General features: G+C 41.0%; 1 protein-coding gene across 2 annotated transcripts in view; it reads right to left on the bottom strand.

Annotated features, from left to right (window-relative positions):
• LOC122811120 (golgin subfamily B member 1-like) overlaps positions 1-16265 on the bottom strand; it is a 2318314-nt gene that overhangs the window by 94500 nt on the left and 2207549 nt on the right. For both annotated transcript variants that reach the window (XM_044082720.1, XM_044082719.1), the window contains one exon: positions 3457-3571. In XM_044082720.1, coding sequence (XP_043938655.1) covers positions 3457-3571 — 115 coding nt within the window. The remainder of the gene's footprint in view (positions 1-3456; positions 3572-16265) is intronic.

The raw sequence follows: 16265 nt of genomic DNA, 5'->3' as shown, positions 1-16265 counted from the left end.
AGTTTGAGGCCCAGGACAGAAAGGTTGTGGATGCTGCATTTTCTGGAGTTTATGATGGATGGTGGTGACGGATTTGGCATATTCAGGTTGAGACCTTAGGCAGTATAATCTCCTTTTGATTGTGTATTCACCTGATATATAGCAGGAGGAACTTTGACTTAGAAGTTCTAATAAGACAGTACTAATTAGTAGTTGTGTACATTGTGCGATTAGGATTCAGAACCATTGTGCTTTTTGGAGTACATCCCTGTAGCATACCCTCAACGTCTTACAGCAACAAATCTGGATAAAGCCATAAATAATGGGGGGAACAAAGCCCCGTTAAATAGGGACAACTTGAAAAAAATTTATGAGGAACAGACCAAAAACATGAGTCAAAAATCTAAGCATTCTGTGAAAATCTGTACAGTTGAGAGGTATGTATGCGGTCTGTAGTGTCTGCATTTGGGGCTAGAGACATAAAGAGCATATTTTACGGACAGTTGTTTGTAGATAGGCAACATTTTTTGTTGATATTACAGAGATTAAAGTGAGTGCATATTTCAGCTGGAACACAAGTATCTCTTTTCCCGGGTTCCCTTCACATGGTCGACTTTTCACAAAATCGACTTTCATATGGCCCAGACCACATGATCGACTTTTGAAAAGCTGACCATGGGGAACTGCTATCTCCGTACAGTGTGGAATGGGAGAATTTCCCTCTTCCGCACAGTAGTGCGATCTCGGAGTTGGTATATTTCAGTTATTGGGTGGGGTGGGGGGTGTAGCCCCCCAGGGGGTGCAGGGGGCATAACCATCCTGTTAACTGTTTAAGGTTAAGTGTTTGTTGTGTTTTTTTGTGCTTATTTTACATGGTCAGCTTTCCGAAAGTCGATCATATGGTCTTGGCAATATAAACGTTGACTTTGTGAAATGTCGACCATGTAAAGTAAACCCTTTTTCCCATGACTTCTCCACCTGTAAGGCTGGGGATAAAAAGTCAGAGATTATTCATGTCTAGAAATCAGCTTATCATCATCTTAAATTTGGTTTTGAGAATGTGCAGCTGGAAGTTAAGGTTTTGATCAAGCCACAGCCCTGGATACTTAAAAAGGAGGTGGTTTCAAGTAGATTTTGTTTGCAGTCAAGAAGAGTGAGGTTTGAAGGAAAGGATCCGAGTTTCTGGGTTGTTGAAAACAGCATAACTTTTATTTTGGTGAGATTCAAAGCATTTAAATTGAGTTTTCTTGAGTTTAGCCAGTTGGGGAAAAAAGGATGGCTTGTGCAGTTGTGTTTTAATCCTCTGGGGGTGATTTATGTGATATGCAGATGACCACGACGTTGGAATACATGAGAATTTGTAGTTTGGAAAGGTCAGTTGGGAGTCTGCTGATGCCTATGGAGAAAAAGCACAGGAGAAAGAATAGTGCCTTGAGGGACCTCTCTCTATGCAGCGTAGCTTTGGAAGAAGTGGAAAAACATATTCTAACATTGAAAGGGTAGCTGGAAAGAAAATTAAGGAATCAAATCAAATAGAGGCTTGTGGGCTTATAGCATGAGCTAAAGCAGGGCTGTACAGGGAGGTGTGTAATCTACTGTGTCAAATGTTTCATTCAAGTATGTAAAAAAAAGTTCCTGTGGCTTAACTTTTGTCAATGCCCATACTGATGCCTGTAAGGGTCCACATACCTGTTAATGTACTCTGAATAACAAAGATTTCATGCTGTTTCAATAACAGATCACATGTTGGCAAAGAGTAGAAGATTAACATACTAGAATAAATTGTTTCAAGATGGTCTTTTGTAGTAGTAAAAAAGAACTGGCTGATGTGTGAAGTGGTAACACATCAGAATGAAGGTCACTGGTTAAGACTTCTGGAAAGACAGAAAAAAAAAAAGACTACTCAGCTAAAGTTCAGAAATCATGGAACGTGACTCCACCTTTCTACAGTAAAAGAATATTATAGCAATAACCCACGCCTGGGTGTAGGTAATGCTAAATTTACCCACGGTTGGCGTGGTTTGGTCCCAAGGGCGAAGCCCGAGGGACCAAGCAAAGCCAACCGTGGGTAAATTTAGCATTACCCACACCCAGAAGTGGGTTATTGCTATTATACCATGACATTATTTAAGAAAAGAAACTGTTACTTTTCTTAAATAATGGCATAGTATAATGCCTGTTTACTGCCCTTCCGCAGATGTCTGGCATCCGGCAGTTCTGATGTACCGCGCCTGCGCAGTACATCAGAGTTGTGAGCAAACGGAGAAAGCAAGATCTCCGTTGCTTTTATGTCTCGCTATGTTAAATGAGTTTAACATAGCGAGACAGTTTTAAAATCAGCAACGGACATCTCCGTTGCTTATTTTAAAACTGTCTCGCTATGTTAAACTCATTTAACATAGCGAGATTCAAAAGCAACGGAGATCTTGCTTTCTCCGTTGTTAAACACTGTCTCGCTATGTTAAATGGGTTTAACATGCGAGACAGCTTTAAAATAAGCAACGGAGATCTCCGTTGCTTATTTTAAAGCTGTCTCGCTATGTTAAACCCATTTAACATAGCGAGACAGTGTTTTAAAAAAACGAGTTATACTAATGGAAAAAAGTCTGGGCGACCGGACCTTTTTCCATTAGTATAACTCGATTTACAACGGGCACGCTGGCCAATCAGCGTGCACGTTTTGGGGGGGGGTCATGGTATAATTTACAATATACTGAAAGTACAGACATCAGGTTAATTCTGCAACAGGGAAAGCAGTGTGTTTCATATCTCTCCAAAAGATATGATGACACTCAAAAACCATCGGTAAACCAACCATAGTTCAAAGTTTAGCTGCTTGTACAGGCACAGAGCTGCTCTTCACAGAGTATAGACATTACAGACAACAGTAAAACAATCACTTTAAATGAATTAAAATTAATGAAGCCACTGTTGAAGACACTGATAAACTACATTAATGACAGTGTTCTTTTTATGAAATGTATCAAACCGTGGCTTACTTTCTGCTTGGTTCAAAATAGATTACCGGGGATCTAATATACTGGCAAAGCCAGTTTAAGAAGAATTTAATTATCTGGGCTACTGAGTACATTCCTTAAAATTTCTGCACAGAAAAGCAGTGTTTAATCAAACATAGTGCTAGAAACATTTAAAGCAGAGGATGGAAGTAAGAAGCACTGTACTTAACATGAAAATCTAGTCTTGAAAAAGTACTTTAAGTTAGACTGCAGTGTTAATAACTGCTTGCAAACCATACCACTGTTTCTCCATGAAGTAAAAACATGACTGTGTTAAATCAAAATGAGTTACTAGAACACAGCAGTTGACAAGAGTCTTAATTTCACAAAAAAAACACTACTTTTAAAATCAAGTCAATTTGCTGTGGTGATCACTGTTTCACTTCAATGCTTCTACAAGCACAAAATGCCTCTGGAGAGAATATGAAATAAAGTACTTCAGACAGCAGTTTTTACTCACTTTGCGAACTACAACATGCTCACTGGGATCTATGATCAAGGCTTCCTGTTCCACTTCAGACTCCAACTGAATAGTGAATTCTCTTGGCTTAGACCTGGCCTCACTCAAATCAAACCTGTAACAAAAGAAGCAAAAAGAAAACAGAAATTTAATCTACTTGGCTTAGCTAGCAAATACAAATATTTAATTAAAGATGAATCAACAAAGCAACATATTTCAAAAATGCAATATTAACTGACGGGATAATCTATCATTAGCATTTTATTTTGTGCTTCCATGACTACTGAGGTTACAGGCAAAAACAGACACTTGGTTCACATAACATGCAACAGCTCCTGCCACCTTCCATTTCAAGCCAACTCATACTTGCTTATAACGGGCAGCTCACAGTAACACAGTGACACAATCATAGCACAATGTAGCTATAAAACACAGACATACTAATGAGCAACCAAAATCTTAAAACACAGGACTGTGACTGGAGGAATTTCCTCAATAACAAATAACTGAAAGCACTATTCAAGAAATTCAAAAAGATCTGTAGTTAAATTAGTTTAATATGTTTTAACTGCACAGATGGAAATACCCCATCTTAACTTACTTATGAAGAAAAACATATTCTCTGGTTTTCCTTCACATTTAGAAAAGGGCATCTTTAACCCCACAATAAAACATGCATTCACATTACTGAATAGTTCCAAGAGCATACAATTTCCTTCCCGAGCTAAACATATACAACAGAACGTGTTGAGAATACAAGTTGATTAAATAGCTGGCAAGAAAAAGACATGTCTTCTTCCTAAGAAGAAAAATGCAAGATTTTCCAAGTTTACTGAAACAGTGGTATAAAACTGTGCATGTTCAATACTGTAGTTCACAGATTCACAGACTGTTAATAGGCAATAGCCTAGTCAGTGAAATCCCAATGGAACAGCCAAACCACTTACTCCCCTTGTCCATCAGAGACAGGGGGCGATACCTACAATTTTAAAGTTTACCAAGTACTTATGCTTAGATCTGAAGACACTGAGACATGTGGCTTTGCTTTACAGAAAGTTCCAGCAACTGGGAATTCTTTGAGAGAGATTTGCCATGCCAACAAATCCTATTTATGTTGCAATATAGATTTATGTCACTCTATGTACTTCTTACTACTAGTGGTTGTGTAACACATCAAGCAGGACTGGGTTACTTACAGCTTTGTATGCCAAGCACAGATCATCCTGTATGAGACCGAGAAGAGAGGCAAAGGATTAGTTGGCTCAGAGATCTCATATTAAGATTTTAAGTCGAGAATTGATTTTTGTTTTCCCCCAGAAACGGGTTAGGTGTTTGGACAGGTACATACTAAAGGGTGCACTGTATTCTAGTATGGTAGAAAGAAAGATGATGACCTCTTTTGACAGAGAGACAATGTCATTGGTAGTTAGTTGTGTAAGGCAGAAGGCCTTCCTAAAAGCATAGGATATGCTTTGTTCAAAGGAGAATTTGTTACCCATTAAAGCGCCCAGTTCACCAATGAGTTTGTGTGTTTTAAAGGGGTGTAGTCTATCTGGTGTGTCTCTTAGAGCTACCGTTTCCAAAACAAAACTTCTCTGTGGGGAAATTTGTCCAATTCCTGTATGTCTAGCTAATCACTACATATTAAAAAGCAGAACAAAAAAATCAAAAAATGATAGAAGTTGCAAACTTAAAAATATCCTAAATAAAAAAAATGAATATTTCAAAATACATTTTTTTACAGAATTATTAACTCTAATAGGTATTCAGAATTAATTCAAGCAGGATAGACAGTCTGTTTCCAGCTTAATAAAGGATTTTTGACTGGAAACAGACTGTCAACCCTGCTTGGATTAATTCTGAATACCTAACAGAGTTAATAATTCTGTATAATATTAATAACATTTCAAAATAATTTTTTATTTTTTTATTTAGGACATTTTTAAGTTTGCAACTTCTGCTACTATTTTCTGATTTTTAATACATACTGATTAGCTAGATATACAGGAAATGAAAAACTTCCACACAAAGACATTTCTTACACTGTTGGGTTGTTTAAGACTTAGGGGATACCATGGAGATTACTTGTTTCTAGCTTTAGACCATGACTTTGAAGCTTTGGGTTTGTCCAAATTAAGTTCTCTTTCAGGAGAACTGATGACGACTCAAGACTGCAATCATCTACAGCGTTTGGTTATCTAGAAGCCTTTAATGTCAAATATGACATCAGAGAAGTAACTGCCAAGTAGAATTGGTCCCAAAGCCTACCCTGTGGTACACCACTGGTTACAAGTCTCTTGAAGGACAGTGTACCATTTAGTCAAAACAGAGCGCAATACACAAGTGATCTAGACGGCAACCCAATAGATTAAGGATATTGATCTTGAACAGTTAGTCAATGATGCCAAACTGGGGGTATAGTGCCAAAAGCTTTACCTAAATCAAGTTAAGCAGCATGCAAGGAGCTACTCAAATCTCATCTTTCAAAGAAGTCAGTTAACTTTAATACCATGATCTACCTTTTATAAAGCTAAACTGTGGATCATACGTTTCCTATGAACCAGCTTATGAGGCTCATTATGAAGTCTTCAGTCATCTTGCAAATTATGCTGTGAAGCTGACAGGTCTACAATTGCCAGGGTCTGCGTTAGGGCTTCTCCTGAGTATGAGAACTACTACAACTTTTCCCTACACTTCTGGCATGCATACAGTGGAAGGCTTTGTCTGAATAATTTAAGGAAGAGATATGACGGCAGTGTTTCATACTGACCATGAAGCATGTCTGTATTATCGAGCTGCTGTTGTTGGTCTTAAGAGATTGCTTTTAGTATGTATTTAAAGATAAATACCAGTGTGTGTGTGTGTGTGGGGGGGGGGTATAGACTAGATAGTTTGTATTGGGATATCGGTGGTGACAGGGTGAGAAAGTTGGAGCTGAGCATATCCATAAGGATTGTCAGTTACATCCTCAGGGTTTGACTGGATGACAATGGGTGATAGGAATAGAAATAACCTCAGTGGAATGCTGGGTATTATTTTTGAAATTATTAACATAATGTTGTGTAGTAATTTTTTTTCACTCTTTGGCATTGCTATCTTTTTTTTTTTTGCTGCTTTTTCATCCCCTCTGCAATATTCTGTGACCTACAATCACAACAGTATCTATCAGCCTACTCATAACCCCCCCCCGCACTTCTTCTCATGCCAGCAAGGATCTTTAGGGCACCCAAAGGGTCTGGACTAACACACCCACCATGGGGGGAGTCATTTATGACCTACTCAGTTAATCTCCTCCCCTCCCCTTTCTCTCTAATGTTCTCAGTGGGAACGTCTGAAGGGCAGGTGTACAGTGGGAATGCGTGGCTCCGCCATTGTCCGCACTCTACCTGCCTTCTGAACGACACCTTACAACTATGACATCCTCAGCTTTCACAAAGGATCATCGCAGGAGACGCCAACAAAGACATCCTCCATCATTATGGACGGTTACACCTATCCTTCCCTGCCACTCCATCAGTAGTCAGAGTCAAACCCAGGTTGGCTGGACTGCAGTAAGGGCTTTATCCCTCTATGCCACCACAGCAGCTCTGCTTTCAGTGTCAATTATAAGCCCTAACATGACTTAACATCCCATATATTCCCCATAACTTGGGTGACAGTGGACAGGGAGTAGCAATCCTACAGAAAGCCATCTGGAGTGGTTTGAGGTTTTCAGCTTTAAGTTTTGCCATACCTAACACATGCAGCCAGTGTGTGCAGTGGAGGGGCCATGTAATGGAATGGCAGAGGATGACGTCCCCTAGCATTCCCTCAAATCTTCCCTGTAACATTGCCAGAAATGTGGTGAATGTCATGGTCTCCACCCGGAGGTTAACACTGTCTTGTGTGCCCCAGAGTGCAGACAACCCTTCCCCCAGGACTGGCAAATGGGTCACACACTTCACTACCTTCCCTCCCAGCCAAGTACACAAATCGAAGTCCAGTCACCTGGGTCATAGTTGGAAATCCTTCCCCTGCATCACAGGGCCAGACCTGATGTACCACATTTTGGTTTGTAATTAACTCTGCAGGATTTGATCCTGATCCTGCTTTTGAGCTTTTAATAAACCTTTTTAATGTTTATTACCACATGATATATTATTTATTTCAGTTTGGTAACAGAGGAAGTCCACTGGGCCCAAGTGTGCCCGTTTTCAGTGGAGGCCTGGGGAGAAAAGCTCCATAAAACAGTAAGTTTACAAAAGTATGGAAGTTACAGAATAAAGTACAGTTTACAAATATGTACATTCAGTATCAAGCTTGATCAACGAAGACAATTTTGATACATCCGATGGCAGTACTGTAGAGATTCATTTGAAATATACCTTCATTACAATTGAAGTGTAGAAAAATTATACATACAATCATTTAAATAAGGAAGGAAACACTTTACATGCACTCATTTGAAGTAATATGCTATTTACAAAGTTGAAATCGTGTATTGAGTAGCAACTGCAGAGAGCTTGAGTCAACTCAAGGAAATAGTTATTGGGGTATTAGAGACTAGGAAACTAGGAGAAAAACCTCCTCAGGGCATTTCTTAAACAGAATTGGATATGGTGAAAGCAGGCGCATTTCCCTTTGGAGGACAGGTCAGTGAAAAGTTGGGTTTTGAAGTTTTCTGAGTTAGATATTGTCCTAAGTGTGGAAGGGAGAGAACTCCATTTCTTGCTTAGTGAGAAAGAGAGGAGAAGTTGGCCAGCAGGTCGTTTAGGTTTGTTGATCGTAATTAGGTTTTGATGTTCAGATCTGAGAGGTTTATTAGGGATGTAGGGGGGAAGAATGTTTGTTAGAGCTGGACATTTATTTGGGTGAAATACAAGTATGTGTGCTGTGGTAAGTTGGAGGTAGTCTTGGTAATTAGTGAGTTCTAGCCAATTCAGAGAATGGAGGGTAAGGCAGTGATGGGTGGAATTTTTGGATCTGGTGGCATATTTAGAGATCTTATTATAGCAGTTTTCAGATGGTAGAGGTCAGGTTGGTTAGAAGAGGGGCTCCTTATAACAGGGATGGGAGAAGGTACAGAGTAGCCAAAGTATGTCTAGTAGAGTTGGAGAGAAAGGGTTTGTTCCTATAAAGCATACCTAACTTTTTGGAGGGTTTTCTTTATATTTAGCTGAATACGGATATCAAACTTGAGGCATTCATCAATACTAATGCCAAGAAGTTTTGCAAAGGGGACCACTTCTATGGGAGAGTTGGTTTGGCTAAGGATTTTGAATGAATTTTTGTCATAAGAGAAAGTCTTAAAGGGAGGGAATAGTAGAATTTTTGATTTATTTGCATTTATTGAGAGGTGCTTTTGTCGCATCCAATTTTCAGTAGTTGAAAAAGAGGTTTGGGCTTTATTCAGTAGTTCAGGGAGTTTTGAGGCAAACCAGACTAATGTAGAGTCGTCTGCGTACTGAATAACTTTGGCATCGGGAAAAGCAGAGTGAAAGTTACTGATAAAGATGTTAAAAAGCATAGGTCCGAGGATGGACTCTTGAAGGACGCCAGTTGGGGTAGGTAGAAAGGAGGAGGTGGTGTTCTTCCACTTAACTGCCTGAGATCTGTCTGACAGGTAGCTAGAGAACCAGGATACAGTATTTGGTGAGAGATGTAGGTTTGAGAGATGATAGATAAGGTGTTTATGGGAAACAGTATCAAAAGCTTTAGAAAGGTCGAGAAGAACTGTGGAAACTAAGTGTCCAGAATCTCGGGCTTGGTTGACAGTTTCTAAGAAGGCGAACAGAGTGGTTAAAGTGCTGTTGTCTGGGTGGAAGCTGTGCTGGGTAGATGTAAGGAGTTGGTTTTGGGTTAGGAAAGGCATAAGATGGAGGTGGATACATTTTTCTAAGATTTTGGAGATTGGTGAGAGTAGAGCAATGGGCCGGAAGTTTGAGATGTTGGTGTTTTTGCCTCCTTTGTGGAGAGGAAGAATGTAGGCTGAATGCCAGAGTTTGGGTACATATGACTCCTTTATAGATCTGTTGATTATGATGCTGATTGGGAGTGCTATACCGCCAGCTGCACATTTTAGGAAGGAGGAGGGAATATTAACAGGAGCATTGGTGCAGGGTTTAAGTTTGGATAGGAGTCTTTTTATGAGATTGGTAGAGACAGGCTTAAGCTCAAACATAGGGGAAGAGTTATCAGGGAGGTTAGATGAAGAGGAATGGTGGACAAGTGGATTATTGTTAGGGAAAGTTTTGGTCAGGTCAGAAGTATTTTCAATAAAAATGAATTAAATTTGGAGCCTAATTCAAGGTCAGATATACTTGGGTCAGGAGAGGGGTTATTCTTGGAGCCGGGGTTGAGAAGGGAGTTTATGGATTTCCGGAATTGTTTGGGGTTATTGATATTATTGGACTGGAGCTTAATATAGGAGGATTTTTTGTCATTGGTGATTCATTGTTTTGCAAGGTTATGGAGTGGTTTGTATTTTTATTTTTTTAAGGTCTATGAGCTTACTCCTTTTACTGCAGAGTTATTTATACCAGAGTTCAACCAGAAGGGTTGTTTCTAAACCTGGCATCATTTTTGTGGTGAATAAGATCATCACACATAAGGGAACAGTGAAAATTAGGGAAAAACAGTACAGATCTGTACGTTACAGCACAATAAAATAAGTAAAATATTGCACAATAAAATGCAACTCAGTACAGCACAATGCAGTATAAGATTATATGGACCAACTAAATAATTAGCATAGAAGTTGCAGTACAATAAACCAACAGTACTGAAGATGTTAACAGCACAAGGGTGCTTGAGTAAAAGGCAGGAATATTCCAGTGCGGTGATCAATGCAATTCCAATTATTACTATACAACACCACAGCATGCATGGATACCACAGCACAATAATCCAGAAGCTGTGCATATATCAGTCTCCAATGCATCACATGGTGGTTAATACAACAGGGAAAATGTTACCTGATCTGTTACATTCTTGAATACTGTAAATAAAGAGGGTTAATTAAGGTCAGTACTACGTTCTCTGCCTCACATGTGTAGAGGTAAGGGTTTAAGCCCATCTTCTGGTCACTGTCTGTGTGAAGTCTGAATGCTCTCTTGCATGTCTGTATGTCTGCTCTAGGCATTCTGGTTTCTTCCTGCCTTCCAAAAACATTCTGCCCCTTATGTAAATAATACGTGTCCTTGAGGCCTGCATTAAATTGTCTAATTAGCAGGTTAACTAATGATACACAAATAAACTGAACTTTCCCCCTTAAATTTTTTTTTTCTTTGACAGACTGACAAGACATAGCCACATACTACTTTTTTACAAACTGAATGCTTTAAATGCCCATTTTGGCAAAACACATTGCCACAACAGCAGACAAGAAACCCACTTAAAAGAAGCCAAACCAAATAAGGAATAGAGAACAATATAAATTGTTCTCTTTTCCTTATTTGGACATTTTGCCTGCATACAGTAGCTATTTGCTCAGTTTGTTTTTTTTTTTGTAATCTTTATAACATATCTTTACCATCTCAAAGTGCTTACTCCTCTCTGTACTCTTCTTTTCTAGACCTAACACCACTCTTAAGTATTCAACTGCAGTACCACCCTTATCATTCTTATAAGAAAAGCACAGTCCGGGTCTGAACTGTCTGCAAACAACTAAAGTTAACTTTGAGTATGTGTCTACCTGTATGAGCCAATATTCATTTTCTCCTGGAGAGCACTCTGCTTTGGCTTGTAAGCAGCTCCCCCCCACACACTCATCTTCCACTTTCTCTCTTATTCCCTTCTGTTAGCAGTTAGTATCCATAATCTATAATCTGATCAATACTGTGTGTTTGATAATTTAAACTGAGACCACAGTGGCCTACTGATACAAGGTTATCCTGTTTTTCCACCTGAAAATAGTTAAGAAATGACTAACAAGTTTCAGAGCAGTCCTTGGTCAATTGTGATTGTTTCGCAAACACTAACTTGTCCTTGCTTTGGCTCATTAGCAGCAGTACAAAGAACTGCCTGCTCACACCCTTGTTCTCCCCTCTCCCTTCCCTGTTTATTACCTTAAGACAATCCTGAAGTTAATAAATATTACCTGTGGCAGGCACCATTTTTAAAACTACAACCACCCTTGTCACTATCATATCTTCATTCATCAGTTAACTCTGTTACCTGATTGTTTCCAGCCCCCTTATAAGAGCAGCTAACAGGGTCTCCATCCATGGCAACCATCCAAACCATCATGTAAACCTTCATGGCTTCATCCGACTAGTCCAGTCGCCAACCAGGATAAATAAAAACTCCAGCAAGCACACTACCCTGGATTGGATACTAGTCAGTAAGAGCCCCCAGTCATATATAACAGGCTGCTTATCAGATAGCCTCAGTGATCACTCCCCAACATTCCTACTGAAAAAATACCTATACCAAGCTAAACCTGTCTACCATCAGATACGTAAAAAAATTAACTTTAACCCACTCACATTCATCACATCCCTCAAAGAATGTAACTGGCATCCTCTAAAGTACCTCAGTCTTGATGATGCAGTTGAATTTTTTAATACTACCTTCCCGAGCATCCTTAATTACCATGCCCCCATAAGACTTTCCAGAATCAAAGCACAACCCTCCCTGTGGCTACAGAAAAAGTACAGTTTTGTACCTACCATAAATGTAGATGCTCGAGTGCACATCCTGCTGCAGTCATAACACTTGGGTTATCCTGTCGTCAGGTGGTCCCGCAGTCGGCTGGAATTCCAAAGTCTTGGTCCGGCGTCGGTTACTGTCGCTTCTTCCCTGACGTCAGTGCGCCAGGGGTATATATAATGCATCCGACGCCATTTTCTTCAGTTTTTCTTGCCCCGGATGTCAGGTGCCCCCAAAAAGGTGGTCAGTAATTAGTACCAATTTAAGAAATTTTTGCACAGACACAAAATCCCTCCAGCTATAAGCAAATACATCAGGAAGGTATTGTAGAGATTTAGCCAGTTAGACCAGAGGGGATGGAGGGAGGGTAACCTGGACTGCAGCAGGGTGTACAGTCTAACATCTACATTTATGGTAGGTACAAAACTGTACTATGTTCATCGTGTTACCCTGCTGCAGTCATCACACTTGGGTAGAATCCCAAAGCTAAGGATGGGTGGAGGAGTCATAGAGGGTTAGAGGAGGCTAGAAGGCCCTGCAGAACTGCAGTGGCGAAGCCAGCTCTAGTCTTAGAGTAAAGTGGTAAGTGATAGTGTTTGGTAAAGGTGTGTACTGAACTCCAAGTTGCAGCTTCCAAAATCTCCTTGGTTGGAACCCCCCTGAGGAAGGCTGTAGATGTAGCTGTTGGCCTGTAGAGTGGGGCCTAATGGTAGCAGGAACTGGTTTTCCATGATGGGTATAGCAAAAACGAATGCAATGTCCTATCCATTTGGAAATGGTTTGTTTTGATATAGCCTTCTCTTGTGAAGCTGTAGCATAGGATACAAAGAGCTGGTCAGATTTTCTGAAAACCTTAGTTTTATCCAAGTAGTAACAAAGTTGCCTGTGAATGTCCAAGGAATGCAGGAGTCTTACTCCTTTGTTCTGTGGATTTGGGAAGAAGGTGGGTAAGTGGATGGTTGATTTAAAGCCACACTGGAAACCACCTTAGGCATGAAGGAAGGATTAGTTCGTAGAGAAACTCTGTCTTGATGGAAAATGAGGAAAGGTTCCACTGCCATTACTGCCTGCAGCGCTGAGACTCTTCTAGCTGAAGTTATTGCTAGCAGCAGGGCAGTTTTCCATGATAGAAACTGTAGATCTGCAGAGAAAGCTGGTTCAAAGGGAGGTAACGTAAGTTTTTCCAGAACAAAATTGAGGTTCCATGTTGGTGTAGGTGCTCTCCTGGGGGGCCTAATGTTTTTTGCCCCTCTAAGGAACTGCCTTAGAAGTGGATGTGAAAATAAGGGTGGATCCGTGTTGCAGTGGGCTGAAATAGCTGATGCATGGATTTTAATGGAAGAAAAAGAAAGTCCTTTGTGCAACATCTCAGTTAAATACTGTAGAATCTGTGGCATGTGAGGTTGAAGTGTGTTTTGGCCTTTAGCTTGGTTCCAGGCGCAAAACCTTTTCCATTTGTCCGAGTATGCCTTCCTGGTGCTGAGCCTCCTAGCTTCCAGAAAACATCCATAACTGCTTGGGAAAGAGGAGCTGGCTGGATGCTTAGGTGATTTGCTATGCAGCCAGATTTAAGGTTTTGAGCTGGCTGTGAAGAATCTGATTGTTTTGCTGTGAGAGCAAATGGGCAATTTGTGGTAAAATCCAAGGTGGGCCCCTGGGTCATATTCTTCAATAGTGGGTACCAGTGCTGGCGTGGCCAGTCTGGGGCTATGAGTATCAGTCGTGGTCTCTCCTTTCTAACTTTCAGAAGCACCTTTGTGAGGAGAGGCAATGGAGGGAAGGCATATACTTTCAGGTTTTTCCAACTGAATGAGAGTGCGTCCACTTTCCAAGCTTGATGGTGAAGTGTCCTTGTACAAAATTTTGTTAGCTGATAGTTTTGAAGACTGGCAAACAGGTCTATGTCTGGAAGGCCCCATTTTTGAGTTATCATTACAAATACTTGTGGATCCAGTTTCCACTCGTGGGGATCCATGATGTTTCTGCTGAGGTTGTCTGCCAATGTGTTCTTTTTTCCTGGCAGGAATTGAGCTTGTAACTGAACTTGGTAAGCCAGAGCTGTGTTCCACAAGGTCACTGCTTGCCTGCATAGAGGGCAGGAGTGTGTACCCCCTTGTTTGTTTATGTACCACATTACTGTGGTGTTGTCCATCCTTATTGTAAGTTGTCCTGGATGTAATAGGTTCTTGAAGGCTGTCAGAGCATTCTGTACAGCTAGCATCTCTTTTTGATTGATGTGCAGATTCCTTTGATCTGCAGTCCATACGCCTTGAACGCACTGTCCTGCCATGTGTGCCCCCCAGGCGTAGTCCGATGCATCTGTTGTCATAGCTTGCCTGGCTGGGGGCAAGGTGAAAGGCTGACCCTTGTTGAGGTGACATGTCTGAGACCACCATAGAAACTCCTGTTGTAGGCAGGGAATGAGAGAGATCATTGTGTCCAAAGCTGTGGCTGTGTTGAGACCATACGCTTTTTAGGTACCACTGTAATTTCCTCATATGCAGCTTTGCAAATGGTATTAGTAGTATGCAAGATGCCATAAAGGCCAAGGCCTGCAGAATTTTTCTTGCAGGTAGTTGGGTCTTTGTTGCCATTGTTTTGAAATATTGAGTCAGTTGTAGTTGTTTGTCTGGCGTCAGATTAGCCTTCTGGGCCGTTGTATTCAAGCTGGCACCCAGGAATGTCATATTTTGTGAGGGTACTAGTTTTGATTTCTTTCCGTTTACTGTGTACCCCAGGCAACTTAGAAGATGTTTTACAAAAGCCAGACGTTGTAAGAGAATGTCCTTGCTTTCTGCTTGGATGAGGCAGTCGTCCAGGTATGGGTATATTTGAATCCCTCTTTGTCTGCAGTATGCAATTACTGGTGCCAGGCATTTTGTGAAGACCCTGGGCGCAGTAGATAAGCCAAAGGGCAGTGCAGAGAATTGGTAATGGGTTGAACCTGCAATGAAACGGAGGTATCTTCTGCAACTTTGTCTGATAGGGACATGCAGGTATGCCTCCTTGAGGTCCAATGTTACTAGTCATGCTTTCTTGCCCAACATGGGAAGAAGCTGCTGTAGTGTTAGCATCTTGAATTTGGGTACTTGTAAGAAGGTGTTTAGAATTGAAAGGTCCAGAATCGGTCTCCAGGCATTGTCCTTTCTGGGGACTAGAAAGAGTCTTGAGTAAAATCCTTGACCTTGCTCTCGAGTAGGTACCAGTTGAATGGCTCTCATGTCCATGAGAGCTGTAATTTCTTTTTGTGCCTCTGCCCATTGATTGTGGCAGGTTTGGCATTCCTCTTTTCATTGGCAAGGTGTGAAAATGGAATCTGTATCCTCGTGAAATTATGTCTAGGACCCATTTGTCCTTTGTGACAATGTGCCAGTTGTCTGAAAAAAGTGCGAGTTTTCCTCCCAAGGGGGCTGCCAAGAGAGTGTTGCTTGGCCAGATGAGGTGCAAGTTATTGAGTTTGCCTTCTGGTAGTTTGGGACCTGTCTTCTCCTCCCTTCTGTGTTGCAGTGCCCCATTGTCGAGGTTTGTATTGGGCTTGTGGTTGTCCTCTGCCTCTTGGACTTCTGTATTTACCCCTCTGTAGTCTGTCAGTAGCTGGAAAGGACCAATTTTTTGTTGGCCAATTTCTGCTGAAGCAAGGGGGCTGTACCTGTACAAAATCTTTGACTGTCTGCATAGATTTTGCCTTATCCTCCATTTTCTTTAAGACTTCTTCTGCTTTAACTCCAAAAAGAACATCCTGCTGTAAGGGGGCATCTAGAAGCTTTGCTTTAACATGATCAGGCAGAGTTTGTTCCTTGAACCAAGCATGCCTACGTATAACAGACCCAGTGACAGCTGCTCCGCAGGAAGCCTCCAAAGAATCAAATCCACATTGTAAAGTATGTTTGCCCACCTGTTCAGTTGCATGCAACAGATCCTGCATTTCTTTCAATTCAGACTGTTGAGGGAGTGTGCTCATTTTTTGTTTCAACTGAGACATTAGAAATTGCTGATATTTTAGCATGTGAAATTGGCAATTTAGTGCTCTCATAGCTAAAGTGGCTGAGGTGTAAACCTTTTTCCCCCACCTGTCTAGTGCTCTGGAGTCCCTTTCAGAGGGTACAGGATTTTTTGCCATAGAAGCCTTAGCCCCTTTGGGACCCTGGGAGATAGTCTCTGGATCAGCAACAGGGCTTTTA

This window comes from Protopterus annectens, chromosome 9.part0 (genome assembly GCF_019279795.1).
Source record: "Protopterus annectens isolate FY-2018-M chromosome 9.part0, PAN1.0, whole genome shotgun sequence".
Lineage (NCBI taxonomy): Eukaryota > Metazoa > Chordata > Ceratodontiformes > Protopteridae > Protopterus > Protopterus annectens.
Note: the sequence above shows the minus strand (reverse complement) of the source record. Positions and strands in the feature narration are given on the sequence as shown.